This window comes from Citrus sinensis, chromosome 4, assembly GCF_022201045.2.
Source record: "Citrus sinensis cultivar Valencia sweet orange chromosome 4, DVS_A1.0, whole genome shotgun sequence".
Classification (NCBI taxonomy): Eukaryota; Viridiplantae; Streptophyta; class Magnoliopsida; order Sapindales; family Rutaceae; genus Citrus; species Citrus sinensis.
In genome coordinates this window covers 20,874,806-20,898,003 of record NC_068559.1, presented here as the reverse complement: position 1 = coordinate 20,898,003, position 23,198 = coordinate 20,874,806, and the positions used below count along the sequence as shown (strand labels likewise).

General features: G+C 35.4%; 2 protein-coding genes across 5 annotated transcripts; both read left to right on the top strand.

Annotated features, from left to right (window-relative positions):
• Positions 1–3,197: 3,197 nt before the first annotated feature.
• Positions 3,198–19,961, top strand: LOC102621032 (uncharacterized). Of its 4 annotated transcripts, XM_006484680.4 has the most exons (26): positions 3,198–3,512; positions 3,892–3,972; positions 4,157–4,294; positions 6,158–6,268; positions 6,367–6,417; positions 6,556–6,656; positions 7,222–7,315; positions 8,064–8,195; positions 8,293–8,553; positions 8,667–8,745; positions 9,010–9,098; positions 9,218–9,301; positions 9,838–9,912; positions 10,052–10,099; positions 11,098–11,193; positions 11,456–11,685; positions 12,038–15,549; positions 15,653–15,732; positions 15,901–15,981; positions 16,976–17,047; positions 17,121–17,223; positions 17,354–17,408; positions 18,236–18,364; positions 18,471–18,588; positions 18,935–19,017; positions 19,215–19,961. In XM_006484680.4, exons 1-26 carry the CDS (start codon positions 3,348–3,350, stop codon positions 19,633–19,635), a joined length of 6,489 nt encoding a protein of 2,162 aa, XP_006484743.1. In that variant the 5' UTR covers positions 3,198–3,347; the 3' UTR covers positions 19,636–19,961. The 4 variants fall into 4 exon arrangements, with proteins under 4 accessions (XP_006484743.1, XP_006484744.1, XP_006484745.1 ...); XM_006484681.2 differs by lacking the exons at positions 3,198–3,512; positions 3,892–3,972; positions 4,157–4,294 and having other exon boundaries at positions 6,360–6,417; XM_006484682.3 differs by lacking the exons at positions 3,198–3,512; positions 3,892–3,972; positions 4,157–4,294; ... (3 more) ...; positions 7,222–7,315; positions 8,064–8,195 and having other exon boundaries at positions 8,379–8,553; positions 8,681–8,745.
• A 599-nt stretch (positions 19,962–20,560) lies between these two features.
• On the top strand, positions 20,561–23,077 carry LOC102621889 (tubulin-folding cofactor A). Its single transcript, XM_006484684.3, has 4 exons — positions 20,561–20,727; positions 20,956–21,114; positions 21,679–21,765; positions 22,792–23,077. The coding sequence occupies exons 2-4, from the start codon at positions 20,962–20,964 to the stop codon at positions 22,888–22,890; spliced, it is 339 nt and encodes a 112-aa protein (XP_006484747.1). The 5' UTR covers positions 20,561–20,727; positions 20,956–20,961; the 3' UTR covers positions 22,891–23,077.
• The last annotated feature ends 121 nt before the right edge of the window (positions 23,078–23,198 follow it).

The following is a 23,198-nucleotide window of genomic DNA, read 5'->3' as shown; positions in this document are numbered from 1 at the left end:
AAACTCACTACAGTACATTGTGGACAATTAAGATGGTCATTTATAGAAATAACAAGTAAAGTAGCTTGGCATAAATAAAGTTTGAGAACAAAAGACACTAAACAGATTCAATTAACTAAGCTCTAAAATGAGCTTGAACAAGAGAGAAGATGAGCATTATTATAAAAATTAAAACTACATTTCAAATAATTTTGAAACCAAAGTTCTTTTTGCAAGTTTGGGTTTTTATTTGTGTAAAAACATAGTAGCTGAAATGACAAGCCACTATGCTCAAGCTAACAAAACTTGCAAAAGCTTTGGTATTTTGCAAAATGTCAATAATGCCCCTAACTACTCAAACGGTGACCAAACGGAGCAAAAATGTAGGGGCTTTTTACAAATAAAACAATCTTGGCCATTAACTTGCAACAATCTCAAACCTCGGGGAAGGTTCTTAAAAATCATCTTAACCAAATTACTTAAGACATCTAAAATATTTGGTCAAAAAATTATTTTAATACTTTTTCTTAAAAGTTTAATAGTGTATTTTATGCTTAATTATTTATATACAAATTTAACTCAACTAACCTTTCAATTCATCTTTTTTTAATATGAACAAATTATTTTCAAGTTTCCTTCCCTAAGGTTTGGGTCGTTTTAGTTATTTTCAAGTTTCCTCCTCTGAGGTATGGGTCGTTTTAGTTTGATTGAAATCATTTGTGTATTTCCATTGCCCTCCTTTGTCGTTAGTACAAATTTTAGTGAACCGTTTGTTGATCGAATAAAAGACCAATATACCCTTTGATTAGTTAAAATAATACTTGATTTCTAATTTTCAGATAACTGATGGTTAATTGCTTTATCTTGTTGGGGCTAAATTGTATAATTATAAGAAATTACAAGATTACCCTTACAGCAAAACATTTTGACAATGCTGAATCATAAAAATAAATTAATAAATAAGAAAGAGAATAAAATCAATCATTGCCAACCATTCAAGCATACTTTACCTATTCATCTTCATATTTAAAAACACTCTTCATTTTCAAATCAACACAAGTTACAACAACATTAATTCACATTCAAAAACCATTAAAGCACACCCCTTTTATTTTCAACTTACTCTTTTCAAACCATTTCATAATTCATATAAATATCTCAACACTGAAAATACTTGTATATCCATGGATTCCCTTTTATATTTTCAACATGTTTAATAGGTCTGTCAAAGCAAATATCTTTTATATCCTGCCATAGTTTCTTCAAACCATATTGCTCTAGAATGACTAACCTTATTTTATCACTTCTTCATCAATCACAACCTCTATATCCATGTATCTGAGGTTGAAAAATACACAAATTACATATAATTATTATATGCAATAAACAGTCTACTTATAATTTGAACAAATTAAAACTATTACTAATTAGAACTACATATAGATTGCTCAAAATTACATTCAATAATACTTAAAGCATCACCAAAAGACTTTTCAAATAAGATTTTATTACTTATTTGAAGAGTCACATTAATATTTAAAGCTCCAAAAGACACTCCAATTAAAATTCTTCAAATAAGAATTGATTCTCTCTCTTCAAATTTGTAGAGTTAATTTCTCTCTATTCAATTTATATTTTATTACTTTTCATTGAAGAAAGAGAGAAAAGTGTTTTAATTGCTATTGATTTTTTCTCTAAAAAAATAATTATTTGATTAAAATAATATTAATTTATTTGTATTTGAAGAGTCTTTTGAAAAATATCATATTTTTTTATCCTTCTATTTGCCACATAGGTAAGCAAATAGGTACTTGAAGAGTAAAATTTATAGAGGCTTTTGGAGAGGCTCTTAGTGTATATGCATTTGATTCAATCTTGAAATAACTAGATAATAAATAAAGGATAAAGGTACAACATGAAGTCTTAAGCTCTAGCTAATTTTATATTAAGCTAACAAATACACAACAACACATAAAGCATGAACAACTAACTGAATGTTATGTTGCAAATGAGTTGGCATTAAGCTGGCCTTTCAGTCAAATTAAAATGTTCATTTGTCACAGCAGTTAACATCTTCATTTGATTCATCTTTACCATTATAGCTCATACATGCTTCTTCTGCAATGTCAAATTAATAGTATTTTTGTATTTGGCAACTGCGATTTTCCAACTACATAATAAACTAGAAACCTCTCTTATTTCTCTCAACAAAAATTCCTCTTTTTTTGCATTTTGCTAAGATATTTAACCCACATTACATTTTCCTAAATACCAAACACGTTAAAAAGTATTCTAACTCTTCTGTTATCCCGAAGAACACAAATATTTCAACACCATAATCTTTCTTTAAATTCAACCTCATTAAAATTAAAAAGAAAAAAATATTTGCAATGTACTGGAAATTCAACCCGACTAATTAAATATAATTGTAACAAATTATTTAGCATCATTGTTGGCTTCTAGAAAAATAGTAAAGTCGAAAAAGAAAGACAACCCCCCCCCCCCCCCAATAACATCAACAGTGATCCTCACAAAGCTCATAAAAAACCCAGTTACGATTTTTATTTCAAATTTTAAAAAATATATATATAACAACATGCAATGAGATGTTGGTGATTACCTCACCTGGAGCTCCTTTCTAAAGGGGTGGTTCGTCTGTTGCTAGAGAAGAATTCTCTTAGCTCGCAATCTTGCATCATCCATTCCTAAAAGTAGATTTTGTCGAGCTCATCATTTTCTTCTCACGGTCGATGTGAAACTTGTTCATCGCATTGCTAGGGATTTACGATGAGGTCTTCAATTTTCTTTGTTGTCTTTGGCTTTGTTTAGTGAGAAGAAAAGCCATTGAATAACTAATGAATAATATATTGCTTTCTTCATTAGACATTGAATATTAGACATACATATCTCGCACTATGGATTGAAAATGGTTAAGTTTGTTTAAATTTTAAATGTATTTAACATAAAATTACTGGATTGCCTTCGAATATTCACTATATGAAATAGCATCCAAATGGCAACGGAGGACATTGGAAATACACGAATAGTTTTTATCAAAATGAAACGACCCCAAACTTCAAGGGAGGGCGCTGAAAATTACCCTTAGCAACCAAACAAAAACGCTACTTATTAACCGAATCTCAGAATTGGGCCTAAAATGAGCCCAAAATGGAGCCCAATATCCAGACCAACTCCATTTCGTTTCTATGTTCTTCTTCTTCAATTTCACAGACAGATTTCTCAGTTCTTGGAGCTTAAGAGCTCAAGGAACTTCAGAGATTCAATCAGAGCCCTTGCAATTCCTCATTCGAAATCAACCCTAGAAATTGAATTAAATAAGAAGAAGTAGAAGATAAGATAAGAGAGAGATGGAGATAGAATTGGAGCCTCGAGTGAAACCTTTGCCTTACAAAGTTAAAGGAATGTCGAGAGAATCGCCGTCGCAAAAGGCCACTTTCGTGCTCGACACCGACCTCCGCACACACTGGTCGACCGCTACCAACACCAAAGAGTGGATCTTACTGGAACTCGACGTAACTCTCTCACTCTCTCTATATACACTTATATATATGTGCATAATTGCTATAGTGATTTGTGCCTGTGATGACGGCCTAAGAAAAAAAAATTACCAATTTTAGAATTTTGATTCTTTTTCATCTAATAATTTTTAACAAGTTGGGGAAATTTTGAGGAACTATGTGTTAAGCAACTTACAGGTTGTCTTAGACTTTGGATGTGCTTGGAAATTGGAGAAACCTAAAAATCTGTAAATTTTCCGTAAGCGGCAATGCTCTCTAAATTAAGCAGTAATACAACAGCTACAAAAGTGGGACCAAATAAATGGCATTGGTGTTTCAGGTTCATTATATTAGATTGTGATTTTGTACCTCATTACTTTTTTCTTGTTTGCAGGAACCATGTTTATTATCACATATACGCATCTATAACAAGTCTGTTCTTGAATGGGAAATTTCTGTTGGCTTACGTTACAAGGTTCTGATTGAACTAAAGACTTTTCTCTTTTTACAATCCTTGAACTTTTTATTGTTAGTTGAGACAATAGCTTTTAACATTAGATGTGCCTAACCATGATTAGCAGTAAATTTACGGATTTGATATTACTTAAAATGTATGTATTTTTTGTTCGCAAAGTATATCTTATATCTTTTTTTACCAGCCAGAGACATTTGTAAAGGTTCGCCCACGCTGTGAAGCACCTCGTCGCGATATGATATACCCTATGAACTACACTCCATGTCGTTACGTGCGGATATCTTGTTTACGTGGAAATCCTATAGCTGTTTTTTTCATTCAGGTAATATATGATGACGTTTATGTCTTTTCTGATCCAGACTTGGGTGTTCTGCACTATAGCTTTATTGTGCATAGGTCTAACAAATATATGTGGTCTACTGATGTGGCAAACTTCAACTGATGTAGTGAATTGTACACTAGGATAAAGTTTCTATTGTAAAGTTTTGTTGATTATTTGTAGACATTTGTAGAAAAATCCGTGGTGCAGGATTGGCGTGCCAACTCTTTCTAAGTTATGTTTTTCATGACTAAGTTATACCAAATCAAATGCTTTATAAGGTCAGAAAGCAAGTAACATTTACATGGAAATCCTTTACAATTCTTATATGCTTGAGTACCATTATTGTAAGACAAATTGTGTCTGCCTAAATTACAGCTTCCATTAAAGAAACTAGATACATGCAGATCCTGTATACTTGTGTATGCATATCCTTCTTCCCTTCTTCCGGTTTATTTGTCACGTTTCCGTTTATGTTTGATGCACTTTGCAAGTCATAATGATCTAATTTTATACAGAATTTATAATCTCCTATTACACGTCGATGACCGAGGTCCTGTTTCTCTTCTGATGATGGTCAGCATCCAGGAAGTGGGTGTTGGCAGTGATAGTATACTTATTTCTAGCAAACTCATAGGCCTTTAGTCATTTAGGAACCTAGGTGCTTTTATAATTGCAGCAATGATGATTGCTTTCATTGTCTCTTTTGAGAAGATGGGTAGCACCCCAAGTTCTTCAAAAGTATGGTAATGTATTGATTGCAATGTAGTTCGGCGTAATCAAGATTCGTGTTGAGGACCCATGCATAATTATATTATTAAAGCACTACTTTAATGAATGTTCAATCTAAGAATTTTATGAGCTGACACCTCTGCAGCAGGCTTCTGTGTCTGGACTTTAGATCTCCCTCAATCTAAGAATTTTATGAGCTGACACCTCTGCAGCAGGCTTCTGTTTCCGGACTTTAGATCTCCCTCTGCCAATATAAACTGATATATTTCTTGTTGTTTATGTATGACGAAGATTTGTAACTTAAACTCACCACTTGCTTATTATTACCATTGGCTGCATTCTACGTACTTCCCATTTTATTGGACAACAATGTTTTATCCTCTAGGCGAACTAATAGTTTCTCAACTTCTATTCTAGCTATTTTGCTGTTCTGCTGTCATTGAAGATGTAGGAAGGTCAAATTGATTACTTTGTGTTGATTCCTTGATTTTGTATCTAAAACACCCCAAGTTTGACAATCTAGGTATTCATTCTGGCAGGAGTCCTACTCCATAGTGTTGTTGGCATTTTAAGTAAAGTTCTTGTCGTCACTTGTAGAGAAACAATTCATTTGTGACTGTCGCCTGCCATTAGGTTAGCAAGTTTTTTCTTGTGAAACTGATTTCGGAGGTCATATTACTTTCTTCCTTGCAGTTACATGGAATATGAATATTTTGGATTGTACTTGTTCATCCACGTTGAATTGTAAACATTAAGCAGTTTTTCTAGTTTCTATATTTTCTCCTAAGATACTTCTGGTTTACCATATTCTGTTGGTTGCAATATGATAAGGATGCCTGTTTGTTTAAGTGCTTGGTTTGACAAATTCAATTGTTGGTGGGTCTGGGCAAAAGGATTTTTCCTACTTTTGTTTTACTTTCGTAGAGGCTAGAACACCACTCTTATTTTATTTTCCTTATTAAATAAGATGTCTGCACCTTAATTTTTCAGAATTGAAATTTGTTACCTTTGTGTGTATGATTTGTAATGTACAAACCCTTTACATGTGCTTTCAAACTTTAGGATGCTTCTGTTTGTACCCTTTTTTTCTTCTTCTTTGTTTTAATTGTAAACTAAACACAATCTTCTTTACAGTTGATCGGGGTAACTGTGACTGGTCTTGAACCAGAGTTCCAGTCAGTTGTTAATCACTTATTACCACACATTATGTCGCACAAACAAGATGCTCAGGATATGCATCTTCAGGTTGAGCTTATCACTAATACTGACATTTTAATCCATTGCTGTTTTTGCTACTTTGATTTTTTATATTTCTTTGCCGTCTGATGCTTTTTAGTTTGTAGTTGCTTCAAGACATGACAAATCGGTTGCATGTGTTTCTTCCTCAACTTGAGGTATACTTGTTTTCGCATTTTGGTGAAACCTTTTCTTTCTTTTTTGGTAATTTTCCTTTTAGTTTCCATTTTTTCCCCTTCTTTTCTCTCTCTGCTTTAGTATCATCATTGTGAGCTTCATGTTTTGTCACGGTGTAGGTGGATCTTTCCAGCTTCTTAGATGCTGCTGAATCTAATTTGCGTTTTCTAGCTATGCTTTCTGGTCCATTTTACCCGCTACTTCATGTTGTGAAGGAAAGGTTAGTTTACTCCATTTCTATATTTTTTTTTCGTGCAGGCTCTTTCCCAGTATTAGCGTCTGTGGATTTTTTTATTTTTTGACTGCCAGTTGTAAAGATTGCCATACTTGCTTAATGTTTTGAAATCGCATCAAGAAATGTTCTGGATGAAGGACTATTTTTTTTTTTTTTTCAAAAGCTTTCCATACCTTTCTGCCTTTTATTGAACTTCACTATGACATTCTCCGCTTTTTAGCAAGCCATTGGATCAGCTATTTTCTTTATTTCCATTTTTTCCCCAAGAAGTTACTATTGCACAGTAGGCCATCATCTCTTTGCAGTTGCATGGCATGTCAATCTCTAGATTTAACTAGTCATTATCCCATCCCTCAAGGACAATAGGGACAGCTTCATACTTGCATACTTTAATTTCCTGTCATCAGTGATATTGTTGTTTTTTTGTCCTTGAGTAGATTTGTCTGTCTTGTTTATCTAGAGGTAATTTTGTTAATTTTTTTTCTGCATATATACACCATATTAATGTAATGTACTTATCTTGATGCTTAACATTGTATTGATACTACAGAGAAACAGCTAGATCTTCCAGCAATGTCTCTGATTCTGAAGTTTCTAAGAGCAGTCAGGCGTCATCAGCCTTAACTGTTTCCTCTAACTTTGAGGTATTGTCGTACTTGTCATCCAGACTATTTTTGCTTTCGATTTGGAATGGATCTCTTCTTTTGCATTTCCTTCATGACTACCTCCTCCACCATGTTCTGCATGTGCAGATGCCTGGTGACTTGGATGGTTAAATTTTTGTTTTTTCTTTGAAAATGAATAGAATTCCTGTGTTTCTTTTCATTCCGGATTACTTGAATTTTTGTCATTGGTTTTCGATTTTGGTGCCTCCATACTTGTGTAAAAGTTGTTAACGTTAGTAATTCTTAAACTTTGCTTTTGTTAATAAACTTTAATAGTTTCTTAAAAGAATGTTATTATTCTCTTTCTTTTTTAAATGAATCATCTGTAACTTTCTAAAACTTGCTATAACAGATTGCTTTTCATGTCTATGCTCAATAATATAAATATCATTTTTTTCATTTATTTGTTTCCCAAAATTTGTTGATCTTTTCTAGTAGTCTTCTTTATTAGCCATATGGTAATTTAAGAAATTTAAAGTTGCAATTTCAACTTAAGGGAAAAGGTGACTTGGTGACAAAGTGAGTGATAATCTTATGACACATTGATTGTTGGGGCTGGATGGAACATCTGATTGATTTCAATATTATTTTGTCTTATTTCACTACTGATTCTACAGTTTCAAAGAATTCAATATCTGAGTGGCTTTTGGATTTACATACATAAACTGTATAAGTTTGGAGATGTTAGCAACTCAACGTTTGCTTTAATTTTGCTTTGTCATGGCAGCCAAGGAGATCACGTGGGATGTTGCCTTTTATGTCATCCACGTCCAGTTCAATGGCATTTCGTCCTGATGCAATTTTTGTGCTGCTTAGAAAGGCATATAAAGATCCTGACCTAGGAACTATTTGCAGAAAGGTAATGCATCTATCTTCTCTACTGTGCTTTGCAGGATGATTTTCAGCTTTTAGCCTTTAAATTCTGAACGTGGTTATGTAATGTCCCATTACTTCAGGCTTCTAGAGTTTTGCAGAAGCTTATAGATCCTGTGCTAGTGCAAGAAGCATCAATGCCTTCCAGTGTTGCTCCATCTGACCTTGATGAGACAGCAAAATATGAAGTTTCCAACCCAGTTCCTTTAGTCGATTATTCAAACTTGTTTGGAGAAGAATTTCAACTACCTGATGATATCTGGGACTATAGCATTCTTAGCATCTTGGATGTAGGGGCTGTGGAAGAAGGGATTTTACATGTTCTTTACGCTTGTGCATCACAGGTTGATTTCATCAGTATTAGAAATATAATATTCCTTAAACATTGTGCTTTTTGTGATGTCTATTCCTGTGCATTTCTCGATCCATTTACATAGGAACTTTGTGTTTCTTACAGCCCCTTCTTTGCAGCAAATTAGCAGGGAGTTCTGTTGACTTCTGGTCTGCACTACCACTAGTACAAGCATTGCTTCCAGGTTGAGTGTCTAGTGCTAGCCATCCTTTTCAGAATGGTGATGAATCACATATCTTTTACTAACATAGCTCCTCGATGCTGATCAGGAGATAAATTTCCGTTTAAAGTGTTATTCGTTTGTGGCGTAGAAGTTATGCCAGAATGTTGTTGTGGCTGATAGCATTTAAATGTTTTGTTGGAATATCATGGTCAAAATTGAATTCCTTTGAGCTTCGTTGATTGAATATGTCTGACATTTTTTTTTTAACTTCTTCATATGTTTTAGCACTTCGGCCTTCTATGAGCAGTCTTGATAATGTTGATGACAGTTTTTCTCAATGGAAACAACCTTTTGTGCAGCAAGCCCTATCTCAGGTTGCATTTGATTTTTAATGCTTTCTTTTGTCCTTCAACTTTCTTGGTTTTATATGATTTTTGTTTTACTTTTTTTGTTATATCATCATTCTGCTCATTGGTGTGTTTTCTAATTGCAGATTGTTGTGACATCGTCTTCATCACTGTACCAACCTCTTCTTCATGCTTGTGCTGGCTATTTGTCATCGTTTTCACCATCACATGTTTGTCCCTCTCCCTTGATCTTAGTTGTAGTAACTTCCCATCTTTTGTTTTCAAGAGGTGTATGCCACCTCTCTCTCTCTGTGCGTGTGTGTGTCTGTGTCTCTGGGGATAGAATATTCACATCTCTCCTGATTTCTGTTCATACAAGTACCCACATGCATGCATGTTCACACAAGCTCACACACAATGTACAGACATACAGGGAGGGATATTATCCTATTGCATATGTTGGTTCGTTGTCCACTGATGTAAATTGATGTGATACTTTTATGTGAAGTTTCATGCTATCTCAAAATGAAAGTTTCCTCTCTTCAGATGAATTCTTCTTCTGATAGTCATTTGGTTGCCTAAAACTTGCATCCAATGTTAGGGAAGGCATAGAAAAAAGGCAATATAGTAAGCTGTAACTGACTAGAGGGTATAATCCTTTAAGTTTTCTTTACAGAAAAAGCAACATATCTTACTACGAATTTTGACCTCATAAAATAATATTCCTTAATGCGGATGCCAACAGCTTCATTTTATGTTTGTGCAGGCTAAGGCTGCATGTGTTCTAATTGATCTGTGTTCAGGTGCATTAGCTTCTTGGATCTCTCATGTGGTAGCAAAGGTTGGTATGGGGCAGATCTTATTAAAGTTTTATGTAGTGTGGTTTGGAGGTGGAATACTAGTGTGTACTCAGTTTGCTTTTACTTTTTATTAATTTATTTCTTTTCTGATTTCTCAGTTATGCCGCTGATTATGTACAGGTTGATCTGATTGTGGAGCTTGTGGAGGATCTTTTGGGCACTATCCAGGTGTGTCAACATTTATATGTATGCAAGTTCTTTATTGTTCCATTAAAGTAAAAGGATTCTCTACTGTTCAACCTTCTTTTGTATCCAAAAATTGTCAATAGCAAATTGAGGGGCAAAACAAGGATAATAAGATATGGTCACTGTTATGAAGATCATACTTCCTGCTTTGTTATATATTCTTCAGCCAAGCGTAATATTTTATTTCAAGGGATAAATCATTTTGAATTTCAATTGGAGACTCCAATGGTTCTTTTCTGCCTTGATTTTTCATGCTCAAGTCATGACACTTTTTCTTTTCTTGTGGGTTATTTCTAAAATACAAAAGCATTTCGTACTGAATCGCATGTTTGAAAATGGAATTAGTTGGTAGTTTTTGCATAAAATCCCTTTTTTAAAAAAATATATATATATGATAACACCTTGGAATGTTCTTATTTCTGGTTTCATCATTGATTAGTGGTCGGGACTAATGGAGTATATATTTTAGCTTCGAACCAGTTTCATCTGGAACTATATACATGGATCATTCATTGCTTGTTGTTTTTGTCTCTTGTGAAGATATTCTGAAGAGCTCCAGAAATTTTTCGAAAAAAAAGGAAAAAAATGAAAGTCAGAAGCTATACAACAGTTTTGAGGTTACTTTGGAATGGGCCTTAGAAACTTAATTTGTATTTTCAAACTGCGTTGAGATTCCTCACTTAAAATTACTTGCTGGATCTCAGTGCCTGCTGGGAGGATGGGTAGGATCACTGAATCTGGAAATTTTATACTTAATCTTGGTTATGGTGACCCCTTTGTTATTTACTTTTTATAATTTTTTAAATATCAGTTTTATGAAGAAGATACTTTAGAATGATTAAGAATTTTAATGTATTTGTAAAATGGTTAAAATGTTCACCATGTACAAACATTTCTTATATTTCTAACAGTGCCCTTTTCATCTCATTTATCTGAATATGGAATATATTGAAGGTTTTGTTGTTCTGTGAACATATCAGGGTGCCTGTCATTCTTTAACTCGCGCTCGTGCTGCCCTCAAATACATTATGCTGGCTTTATCTGGGCACATGGATGATCTACTCGGAAAGTATAAGGTGCTCTAGAATGCTTTGGGTGTACTGTTTTATAAGCTCAGGTTTTATTGCTCATGAGTAGCATTGAAAACTATCTAGGAGCCTGATGTTGCAAATGTCACCCTTTTTTCGTGATACTTATGGAAGATAATGTTAAATACTAACTCAGAATCACATTGAAATGCCCTTACTATCTTATCGAGAGTTTGGTTACAACCATATTACCACTTAGCTCATAACTGTATAAAGTACAGCTATTAATTTAATCATTGGACACTTTCAGGAAGTGAAGCACAAAATTCTCTTTCTTTTAGAGATGCTGGAGCCTTTTCTTGATCCTGTCATATTTGCGATGAAGAGTACAATAGAAATTGGTGACGCATCTTTCACTTTCACAGAGAAGCAGAAGGAATCTTGTGACATTGCTCTCAATGTTATCCGGACAGCAGTACAAAAGTCAGCCGTTCTTCCTTCGCTGGAATCTGAGTGGAGGCTTGGATCAGTTGCTCCAAGGTATCATATAACTCTTTCATATCATCACTAAAGTCCTATTGTAGCATTTTGTTCAGGCGATACTCTGAGGATATTTTCACATCTCGTCAAAGAATAAAGAGGTGAATAATAAAATAAAATTTATGGAAATAATTATTAAGTTATCTATATACCCTTGCTTCTGAGACTATGAAGAATTTGTATTTCACTTGCACAAAAAATTAATAAATCAATAACGGGATAAATTAGAATTTTCCTATCCTTTAATATGATGTTTTGAAATTCGGTTGGTCTGATGGCATGCTGAGAGCATCAATTAACATAAGGTTCTATTGTATTTATTTGTAATGATTTTATTCAATTCTCGATGCAGTGTACTTCTCTCCATATTGGAACCTCACTTGCAGTTACCTCCTGAAATTGATCTTTGCAAATCATCAATAACTACTACCATTGAACATGAATCTTCTACAAAGCCTGGTATTCATGATGCTTTTGATGGAAAGACAGATACACATGATGTAGCTATGAAAAATGATACACATGATGTAGCTGTGAAAAATGATCTTAATGAAGATGCCAGCCTTTTTTTTGCTCCACAAGAGCTGCGGAGTATTGGACTGACAGAATTTTCTCTCAATCCTGACAAACACGTATCAGATTATGACAATAAGGATTACAGCTCAGAACAGAAGAATGTCTTGGATAAAACTCTCGCCAATTTACAGAATGGTGTAGCATTAGACACTGGTTTTGCTGCTGACTACTTCAATTTGCAAGCAGATTATTTTCAACTGATAAACTTTAGAGACTGTGAGCTTAGGGCATCTGAATTTCGGCGCTTGGCTTCAGACTTACACTTAAAGCATGAGCTTTCCGCTGAAGGTCATGATGCTGCTATAGATGCTTTACTCTTGGCTGCTGAATGCTATGTCAATCCATTTTTCGTAATCTCATTCAGAGCCGGTACAAATATTTTGGACCAGATGAAAATTAGTGGCCCTAAAGTTCCAAGAAGTTTTGAACTTCCGGAGCTGAGACGTTCTGGAAAGAAAAATTGTAATTTGGAAACAGTAGCTGATCTTGAAAAGAAGAGAGACAAAATTGTGCTTCAATTGCTTCTTGATGCTGCTGAATTAGACAAGAAGTATCATGAAAAGTTTTCAGATGGCGAACATTATCCAAGCACTTCAGAAGATTTCGATGAACAGGTCATAAAGTTGTCTCCCTTTGATATACAATCTGCGGATGCTGTCACTTTAGTTCGTCAAAATCAGGCTCTGTTGTGCAATTTTCTGATCCGGAGGTTACAAAAAGAGCAGCATTCTATGCATGAAATTCTTATGCATTGTCTTGTGTTCTTCTTGCACTCGGCTACTAAGCTGTATTGTGCTCCTGAACTTGTGATTGATATCATATTAGGATCTGCTGATTACCTTAATGGGATGCTGTCATCCTTATATTGCCAGTTAAAAGAAGGAAATATGCAGTTGAATCCAGAAAAAATACACGGGGCACGAAGACGGTGGATACTGCTGCAGAGATTGGTAAATGCTTCAAGTGGTGGTGATGATGAGTCAGAGTTTCCTGTCAATGACAAAAAAGGTTTTCGACATGGAAACTTGATCGCTCCTTCTGTCTGGATGCAGAAAATACCTACATTCTCTAACTGTGCTTCTGCTCTTGTGCGGTTTCTTGGTTGGATGGCTATATCTCGTATTGCAAAACAATTTATAAAGGATTGTCTTTTCCTTGTTTCAGATATTTCTCAGCTGACATATTCGCTCTCTATATTTGCTGATGAGCTTTCTCTAGTTGATAATGTTATTGATCGAAAGCATGAAGATATAAAGATTGAACGATCAGGAATCAAACAATCTCCGAGCGTTAGAGTGTTTGAATTGGCTCATCAGAAACATGAAGATCAGTCTTTTCACGTCATCTACCCTGAACTCAGTAGGTTCTTCCCAAATATGAAAAGGCAATTTGATTTATTTGGGGAGACAATTTTGGAGGCTGTTGGATTGCAGTTGAGATCACTTCCTTCTAGTGTCGTGCCTGATATTTTATGCTGGTTTTCTGATTTGTGCTTATGGCCGTTTGTTCAGAAAGACCAAGTCACCACTCGAAATAGTTCTGATTATTTGAAGGGTTTTGTTGCTAGGAATGCCAAAGCAGTCATTCTTTATGTACTTGAAGCCATTGTCATTGAGCACATGGAAGCAATGGTGCCCGAGATACCAAGAGTGGTGCAAGTGCTGGTGTCTCTCTGTCAGGCCCCATATTGTGATGTGCCATTTCTTGAATCTATATTGGATCTGTTAAAGCCAATCATCTCATATTCATTGCGTAAGGCTTCTGATGAAGAAATAGTATTAGCTGATGAATCTTGTCTTAATTTTGAGTCACTATGCTTTGATGAGCTGCTAATGAAAATTAGACAGGAAAATGAGAACCAAGATACTTATGCGGATAAGGCATACAGCCGGGCTCTTATAATTTTTATTCTGGCTTCTGTCTTTCTTGATTTATCTTTTCAACGTAGAAAAGAAATGTTGGAATCTCTAATACTATGGGCTGATTTCACTGGTTTTGAGCCAACAGCTTCTTTCCATGATTACCTCTGTGCATTTCAGAGATTTATGGAAAGTTGCAAAGATTTGTTAATTCAGACTTCAAGAGTCTTTGGCTTTATCGCTCTTCAGTTGCCTCAGTTTTATGTTAGCATTGGGACATCCCGGCACAGTAGCTCAGGTTTATGTTCACGGTTTCTTAGTGATGCCTTTTACAGCACTTCCCTTACTAATGATTCTGAAAAGCTGGACAATAACAACTTTGATAATGTCTTCTTGAATCAGAAGAACTATTGTTTAGCTGCAGATGAAATAGAATACTTTACTAAAGACTTGGAGGCTCTCATTGGTAAACTTTTTTCAACTATTGAGCTCTGTGGGAGTCTTCATCATCAACTAGCGAAGAAGCTTACTGTTATATCAGCAGAGTGTTTTATGTACTCTAGATGCTTATCTTCAATAGCTTCAAATATTGAAGAAGAAAATGACAGCAAAAATCCTTTGCCATTTAATTCAGCTGATCTGTCCCTGGTTCATTGGAGAACTGGCTTCGAAGGACTTGCCAAATTAATCATACAATCTCAAGAAAACCATTGCTGGGAGGTTGCATCTGTGCTTCTTGACTGTCTACTTGGAGTGCCCCATTGTTTTGAGCTCGATAATGTCATTGGTACTGTTTGTTCTGCAATCAAAAGCTTTTCTGCCAATGCACCGAAAATTGCTTGGCGCCTACAGATAGATAAATGGTTGTCAATATTATATATAAGAGGGATTCAAAGACATAAAGAGTGTGAGATTCCTCTGGTTGATCTTTTCTGTACTATGCTTGGTCATCCTGAACCTGAGCAACGGTTTATTGCGCTTCAGCACTTGGGTAAATTTGTTGGTCAAGATATAAATGAAGCATCAGCCACTCATTATTCTTCATTTTCCAATAAGTTAGTCTCCCCAAGCTTAGTTTCATCTTCTATCCCTGAGGCGATTTTGTCTTTTTTGGTTTCAAGTACATGGGATCGGGTAGTCGTGCTGGCATCATCTGATGCATCTTTACCGTTAAGGACTCGTGCTATGGCGCTTCTTGTCGATTATATCCCCTTTTGTGATAGGAACCACCTGCAATCTTTTCTTGCGGCCGCAGATAGTGTTCTTCATGGTTTTGGGAAACTTGCACATCCAGTGTGTGATAGTCCATTACTACAACTTTCATTGGCACTCATTGCTGGTGCTTGTTTATACTCTCCAGCTGAAGATATTTCATTGATTCCTCAAAGTGTTTGGAATGACATAGAAACCTTGGGGTTGTCCAAATCTGGTATGGTGTTTTATTGTTAATAACTTTGAATGTCAAGGTAAAATTCTGAGTGCATGCATTCACTTCCTTTTTTCCTTTCAATTTCTTGTTTGTCCTTTTATAGGAGGCAGGCTTGGGGATCTTGAGAGAAAGGCATGCCAAGTGTTGTGTAGATTGAGAAATGAAGGAGATGAAGCCAAAGAGGTATATTGTCATAGCAGGTGCTAAAGACATGTTTGGCCGGATGCTCTTGAAAGAATTAAGCATCCTGGCTAAGATTTGTTCCTTGATCTTTGTTTTCTCCTTGCTAGGAGGTGAAATGATCTTTAGTATTTTTATGTTTCTGTATTGAACCACTGTTTTGTCTGTAAGGTCCTCAAAGAGGTGCTTTCTTCAAATTCCTCAAAACAAGTAGATCCAGATTTTGGTACCACACGTGAGTCAATTCTTCAGGTAAGAAATGTTACAAGGGCCATCTCATGAAATTGCTGTGGATATCATTTTACATTCTGCAGCAAATATAAATGCTTAAAGTGTGTGGGTGCTGGGTGAGTTCTACCGCTTATATAACTCTTGAGATGGTACATTTGGTTCAAATCTCTCTAACATCAGGTGGGAAGGGGTTTGGTTTTCATTTATCTAAAAGGAATTTGGGTTCTCAAGATCAGTAATAATCATAATTATGCTTACTTTAGGATGAACTTAAGAGTAATTTCTGGAGATGTGAATTTTTAGTTTTTTACTATCTTGAGTCTTGCTCTGGGAGACTTAATTAGTTTTTGTGTTCTCTCGGTTTTTATTTTTTTCCTTTTTAATTTTGGGGCCTGACTGCTTAGGCTTTCCCCCCGCCCCCCGGCCAAAATTTTTCTGAAGTTGATTGAAGGATGTAACTGTCTTCTTTCCTTCAACGTCCATGCTCTGTCTCTGTGCCTTCGCTTTTTTTAGTCTCATCCTGTCTCTAGTCTTTTCAATTTTGCACTTGCATTGTTATTTTCTTAAGACTGGATACTATGAATTGAACACTCCAAAATGCTCTAATCTACCTTAGGCCTAGCTATGACAACAAAATATTGTACCTGCAATTGTCCCACTAAGATGTAACTAAATCTGAAATCTGGTTTTGGCATAGAACGATGCACCAAGTAATTGTAACCACTGTAGAAAAGTCTTGGAATTTTTGAACTTTGGTGGAGAGCATACGCATTTGCAAGAGGGAGAAATAAGGGTAAAAAAAGGAGAAATATCTGCAGTTATAGATGATATTTTATGGGAACTTAAAAGAAATGAGAGATTTGGAACAAATTATTGAATTTTTGGTTTATAGACTCTAATGCTTTCTGTTTCCGTAAGTGAGTTTTGTTTTCATGGGTAATAGGATTTTGTTTTTTTTATTTTTCACTTCAAATTCTTTCCATCTTCTGTTAAATGGGAAAATTATCTGTTACAGGTCATCGCTAATCTTACTTCTGTTCAGTCCTACTTTGATCTTTTCTCAAGCAAAATTGATCAAGACGCTATGGTAAGCATGAGCAGCCATTATGATGCTGTTGCTGCTCTGCAATTAAATAATTTGTTTCCTCTTAATGCTGTAGGAACTAGAGGAAGCAGAAATAGAGCTTGACATCATCCGAAAGGAACATGCAACACAGGAATCATCAAAAGTTTCCACAGGAGACCAGATTCCTACTGTAGATGGTAATAATATCTTTCAACAATACGGACGTCTCACAGTCATCTCAATTGACGCACAAAAAAACCTGAAACTTGTATTCTTATCCTTTTTTATTTAAATTTGTTAACTGTTGTGCTACTTTCACCTGTCCAGCATTTGTGGAAGATCGTAATCGTCTTCAGCAAATCAAGGATAGCATTCTTTCCCTGTATGTATATACTATATATCTTTTCTTTAGATTTCTGCTGTGCTTCAATAATAAAATGAAGAATTTGTCATAAGATAAATACCTTTAAGCCTGTAACTGTAGCTGTTGGCTCTTCATATTTCCAATCAATCAATATGTTGTTTGTGATATATTTCTAGTTATATGATATTTGTTCTTGTTTGAGCTGGCATCCTTGTATTGATATCTTACTTGAAGCATGGGTAGCTTGGAAACTTTGCTTGCTGTACTTGTGAAATAATTTCAAAGTAACATTATAGTAACATGCTGTTCATTCAGCAATGGAGATGTGTTTTTTAGCAGCATTTTCAACTTTAAGCTAGTCAGGATTGCTGAACAATCTAGTAATCTAATTGATGATTAGCCCAACCGAAGGCATGAAGTATGAACTAGGAAAAGAAAACTGATAATGATCTTCTAGCTTTTCTTTGCTGAAGATAAAGGTTCATACTGGATGATAAACGCACCAGATGGTGTATGAGACCAGCCAGTCAAGTACACTTTATAGGTCACAAAAAGTAAGACACCATCAAATTTAAACTAGTTGTACCTTGAGCATATTTTCACCTTCCTATTTGTTCACAAAAGGAAAGGTACCTTTCTAGATTCACTAAAATAGCAGTAACAGGTACTTGTATTTGTTCTTATTTCTCTTCATGACTAGCACCAAATTCTAGGGAGTTTCTGATTTACAAGTATAAAAGTGAACTTAAACCATATTATTTCTGCTATTGTTTCATCTTAAATGGCAAACTTGATTGTTACGAAGACTGCTGAATGCTTAATTAATGATCTTCTGCTGTGATCAGAGAGAAGTCTAAGCTCCGGGAAGAAATAGTGGCCCGCAGGCAAAAGAAACTTCTAATCAGGCACGCTCGTCAAAAATATCTAGAAGAGGCGGCTTTGCGAGAAGAACAGCTTCTCCAAGAACTTGATAGGTTTGTACTGTACTATTAGTTGTGATCTTTATAACTTGGATGTGGAACATCATGAGAGCTGATTAAGAGATATTTGTTGCTATTATTTGTTTTCTTATGTAATCAGGGAAAGGACTGCTGAGATGGAAAAGGAGATTGAGAGACAGCGGATGCTGGAGCTTGAATGTGTAAAATCAAGGGAGCTGCGACACAATCTTGATATGGAGAAGGAGCGACAAACCCAGGCAATACCCTTCTCAACTCTTAGGATTTCATATTCTCAAATCTTCTGTTAGTTGCTTGTTCGGACACTGTTTTATTTTCTCTTTTTATTGCATGAAGAGGTGTGGCTTGACATTAACATTTATTCATTTTCTAAAAATTTCATTTTGTTTCCATTATTGTTGCCATTCATAACTGTAAAATAGCACATAATGTACTACATATCATGTGGATTGTTGGATGACCATCTTGATGCTGCCCGGTTTTTCTGCTTTTCTGTTTTTCCGGAGATGTTTGCTTACGTAGAGAATGAGCCTTAGCAATAGTTTCATGAATGCTTATAAAAATAAGATGCAATTTTGCTTGCAGAGAGAACTTCAGCGTGAACTTGAACAGGCTGAATCTGGACTACGACCCTCAAGACGTGATTTTTCTTCCTCATCTCATAGTGGGTAAGTCTTTTGACAACTCCTCTCAAAGTTCTTATATATTTTGTGATTTTTTCTTAGATCAAGGGCATAACATCTCCAGATTGCTTGAGCTTGCTCTTTAGTACAATATATGTATGGGACATAAATTCTGTTTTATATACATTTTTTCCTGCACATTTTAATGGCTGGGAGTGTGTTTTTGGCATCTTCATTTGCAGTCGGCCTCGTGAAAGGTATCGTGAAAGGGAAAATGGAAGATCAAGTGCTGAAGGAACTGCAAGGCCAAGTACTGGCAGCCTGCAGCCTGAAATTTCTACTTCTAGTTCATCCATGGCAGGCATGCCAACCATTGTTCTCTCTGGGTCACGGTCATTTTCAGGCCAAACACCAACGATTCTACAACCTCGTGACCGGTCAGATGATTGTGGTAGCAGTTACGAAGAAAATTTTGATGGAAGCAGAGATTCAGGTGACACAGGTAGCATTGGGGATCCAGAATCAGTGTCTGCTTTTGACGGACAGTCTGGTGTGTTTGTTTCTTCTCAAAGGCATGGTTCTAGGGGAAGCAAGTCTAGGCAAGTAATGGAACGAAGAGAAAGGGATGGGAGGCGTGAAGGGAAGTGGGAAAGAAAACATTGATGTGATTGTCAAAATGAATTACAGTAATCTAATAGCATGATTGTGTATGGATGAAATGTTTGTAATTTAATGGGAATGCAGAAATCTGCTAAAGCTTTTGGGACGCCTTTGAGAAGATTTACAGTCAATTTTTAAGTTAGTTCAAATGGAGAGCTACCACAGTGAAGAAATTTCTTCATCTGCGCTTTCGCGGCAGATGTTTTCTTGTCTATTGTCTGTTGTTGTAACATTTATTACAGTTATGTATTGTAAAGTAATGGAAACAGAATTTAATTTGATGGTTCAAATCTGACTATTTCATATATGAAGGGCAATGTTCACAGAAACTTGTACTGGTTTTCCAATTCGTGATGCATTTAAATTGGAAAATCACAAAGGGCAGAGTTGAATGCAAATACAAAGTACAGCTTAATGGGTAGTGAAGACTTTTGAAACAAATATTTTTGTAAATCGAAGAGTAGCCTTTTTCCTATTTACACAACAAATGTGTAACGCTACAGTTTTTTAGAAGTGGCTTTTTGTATAATAAATTCGAAAAAAATATACCCACTACAATTTGAATTCTACTAACAATGGCTGGTCTGGTAATGTGCTTTTATTAACATCGGAAGAGACTAGAACTTATTATACCCTTAGGTATAGTTTTTAATAGACTACCAAGTTCAATGACCACCTGAATGCTTAATGATTTCATAAATAACTCGATCTTTAAAATGAGCAATCATAATCTTTTACAAAATTTTATCATATATTTTAAAAAATTATTTTCTAACAGAGATAAAAACAAATTCATATTCATTTTCTAAATAATAAGTGTAGTTAATTTAAGAATTATTTTATTTTCTAGATAATAATTATATTTAATTTTTTTATCATAAAAGTTCTTTTGAATTTCTATTAAAAAGAAAAAGTAATAGTTTGGTTGGGAGATCTCGTAGGTAAATCACGTGACGCACGTGACCTAATTTTCAATTCCCCATCGGTTCATCGGTTGGCACTTTCATAGTTTCATTTCAACGACCGCACAGAGTGGGCACTGTGAACTGTGAAGTGTTGTTGATACGCAAAACTTCTCCTTTACCGGATCAAAAGGCATACTCTTTTTCTCGCTTTGTCATTTCCCTTCTTTTTTTTTTTTTTTTATCTTTAACTGTGTGTTATTGATTTACTGGCATTTATTTAGATCCATTTTGGACAAGATCTTGATTCCCCAAATCGATTGCTTTTATATATAAAACCCTACGAGAATCTAACTGTATAAGTTGAAAATTTTTATGGGTGTTAATTTTTTTTCTTTGTTTTTTGGGTTTTGTTTGATAGGTTAAAATGGCAACAGTTAGAAACTTGAAAATAAAAACGAGCACATGCAAACGCGTAGTGAAGGAATTGCATTCATATGAGAAAGAAGTTGAGAGAGAAGCTGCTAAAACTGCTGATATGAAGGAGAAAGGAGCTGACCCTTATGACCTCAAGCAACAGGTACTGTGTTATTTATGTTGCTGGAACCGTAGTGACATTTGTTTGTTGAGTGCCAACTATTTATAAAACATGAGTTGTGACATGGAATGCAGATTTTCTAACATGGAAAATAATAATTTGGTTGCACGTTCTGTTTGATGTTCGATGTCATCAGTCGTGTTATCGTGACTGTTTCAGGGCGTGTACTGCAGCAAATGCCTTTTTCCTTTGAGTTAAAGTTGACAGAGTTTAATTGGTCCTTGGTTTTTGTTAATGATTGCAAAGGTATCTTCTTTTTTTTTTTTTTTTTGGGGGGGGGTTTGTCAGGTTGGAGTACTTTGTAGCGTCTTTGTGTTCAATTAATGTTATTCTTTTGGGATTTTAAGCAAGGGAAACACATAGTTTGCTGTGAGATAAGCTGTTGAGAAGAATTGAGTTTATGGATTTCTGTATCTTTGTTTTTGTTATACATTTAGTTGTTAGGATCTGTGGAGTTCAGATTTATGGTTTGTGTGGGTGTCTTGGTTATTGGAATTTTCCTGTGGAGTTATACGAACATTTCCTTTTCTTGATGTGCCTGGGCAGGAAAATGTGCTAGCCGAGTCAAGAATGATGATTCCTGATTGCCGGAAGCGCCTAGAGTCTGCATTAGCTGAGCTAAAAGCAACTCTGGTATTTTTTCACCAAGTGTTTTATGTGCTTACAATCATAATAATTTCATCATGGTCTGTTAAGTTACCTCATTAGATGCTCGTACTATGAAACCCTGGCATAAGCAGAACCCATGTTTTTTTTTCTTTTTTTTTTGGTGGGTCAAAGACAAACATGAGAATTGAATTCAACTACCATTCCCATGTTGTAATTTCTTTTGAGTATGATCTAGGCATTGCTGTAGTAATGAATAATTGAACAATGAAATACATACCACTATTGTTTAGGGATGCAGCATGCATCACTTGCACCTTGCTTTGGGGCTAGCAATGTTCTGCAGCCTGATATATTTACTGCTTTTATCTAGATCATTAATGTACTTCCAATTAGCAAATACATACACTTGTGGTCCTCTCCGCTAGCAGGGTTATTTATTCATATTATATGTGCCACGGTGAGATCAAGACTAAATATTTTGGTAGAATAACATTAGAGGTTTGGGATAGGAGTAGCTCCTTTGTCTCTGAAACCAATCCTACCACCATCCCTAGTACAGATTTCCTTTAGGAGAGTCTGCAGCATTTGACAATTATCTTATATCACTGGGCCCTGGTTACTGTTCTTAACTTCTTTGGACCGTTCAACAATCAGAACGAAACCACTTTATTTCAGCATCCCCATTTTGTTCTAGAATTATCCCATTCCAATAGTTATCCTACATCACTAGGGGGGAGCAAGGAGGATCAAACTTCGGATGTCTAGATTGAGTGGCATCCACCTTGAGCCAACGACCAAGTAGACCAAACTCTTATTGATTAGCTAGCAATTTACCACTTCTCACAAGTTCTAAGGGAGCAGACCGCATGTTTTTATTCTCATCCTGCCCACTCATGCCGTGCCCTTAGTTTATATAGACATTTGGTTTGCAAATTATGCTGTCTACTTACATGAAGGTTTTCCCAATCTGTGTGGATTTGTGTCAATTGAATTAGGTCATCTGAGTTTCAACTTTCATGAAGTGCATTATCAATTTTTTCCCCTTTTCAGACTGAGTTGGAGGAGGAAAACCAAGAAGGCCAGGAGATTGAGGATGCTCGAAGCACTATTGCAGACGTCGAAAAGTTGTTTCAAACAACTGAGGCTTAGTATCCTGGCTTTTATTAATGGTTGTAATGTAAAGTGCTTGAGAGATATGCTTATTTCTATTGCTTTATGAACCCTGTCACAATCTGAGGACATGAACTTGAATTATTTTCGGAGATATCATTGCTATTTGGCTCCTTGACATTAACTGCTACAAGGGTTTGGAATGGCAGTCGACATTTGCTGATTATTAGTGCATTCCCTAAGAAAATTTCATCTCCAATTTTTACCTGACTTATTTTTTTTTTTTTGTTTTCGATGCCAAGAAATGATTGGAAGTATTCTTGAAACGGACATGGATTGAAATAGAA

What these genes read in the sequence shown, in the direction of transcription:
- LOC102621032 (XM_006484680.4), top strand. Translation starts at nt 3,348, where the DNA reads ATGGAGATAGAATTGGAGCCTCGAGTGAAACCTTTGCCTTACAAAGTT. An exon ending in CATCGTTTTCACCATCACAT is followed by an intron (nt 9,302 to 9,837) that starts GTTTGTCCCTCT and finishes ATGTTTGTGCAG; the next exon opens with GCTAAGGCTGCATGTGTTCT. An exon ending in ATCTACTCGGAAAGTATAAG is followed by an intron (nt 11,194 to 11,455) that starts GTGCTCTAGAAT and finishes GGACACTTTCAG; the next exon opens with GAAGTGAAGCACAAAATTCT.
- LOC102621889 (XM_006484684.3), top strand. Translation starts at nt 20,962, where the DNA reads ATGGCAACAGTTAGAAACTTGAAAATAAAAACGAGCACATGCAAACGC. An exon ending in CTTATGACCTCAAGCAACAG is followed by an intron (nt 21,115 to 21,678) that starts GTACTGTGTTAT and finishes GTGCCTGGGCAG; the next exon opens with GAAAATGTGCTAGCCGAGTC. An exon ending in CTGAGCTAAAAGCAACTCTG is followed by an intron (nt 21,766 to 22,791) that starts GTATTTTTTCAC and finishes TCCCCTTTTCAG; the next exon opens with ACTGAGTTGGAGGAGGAAAA.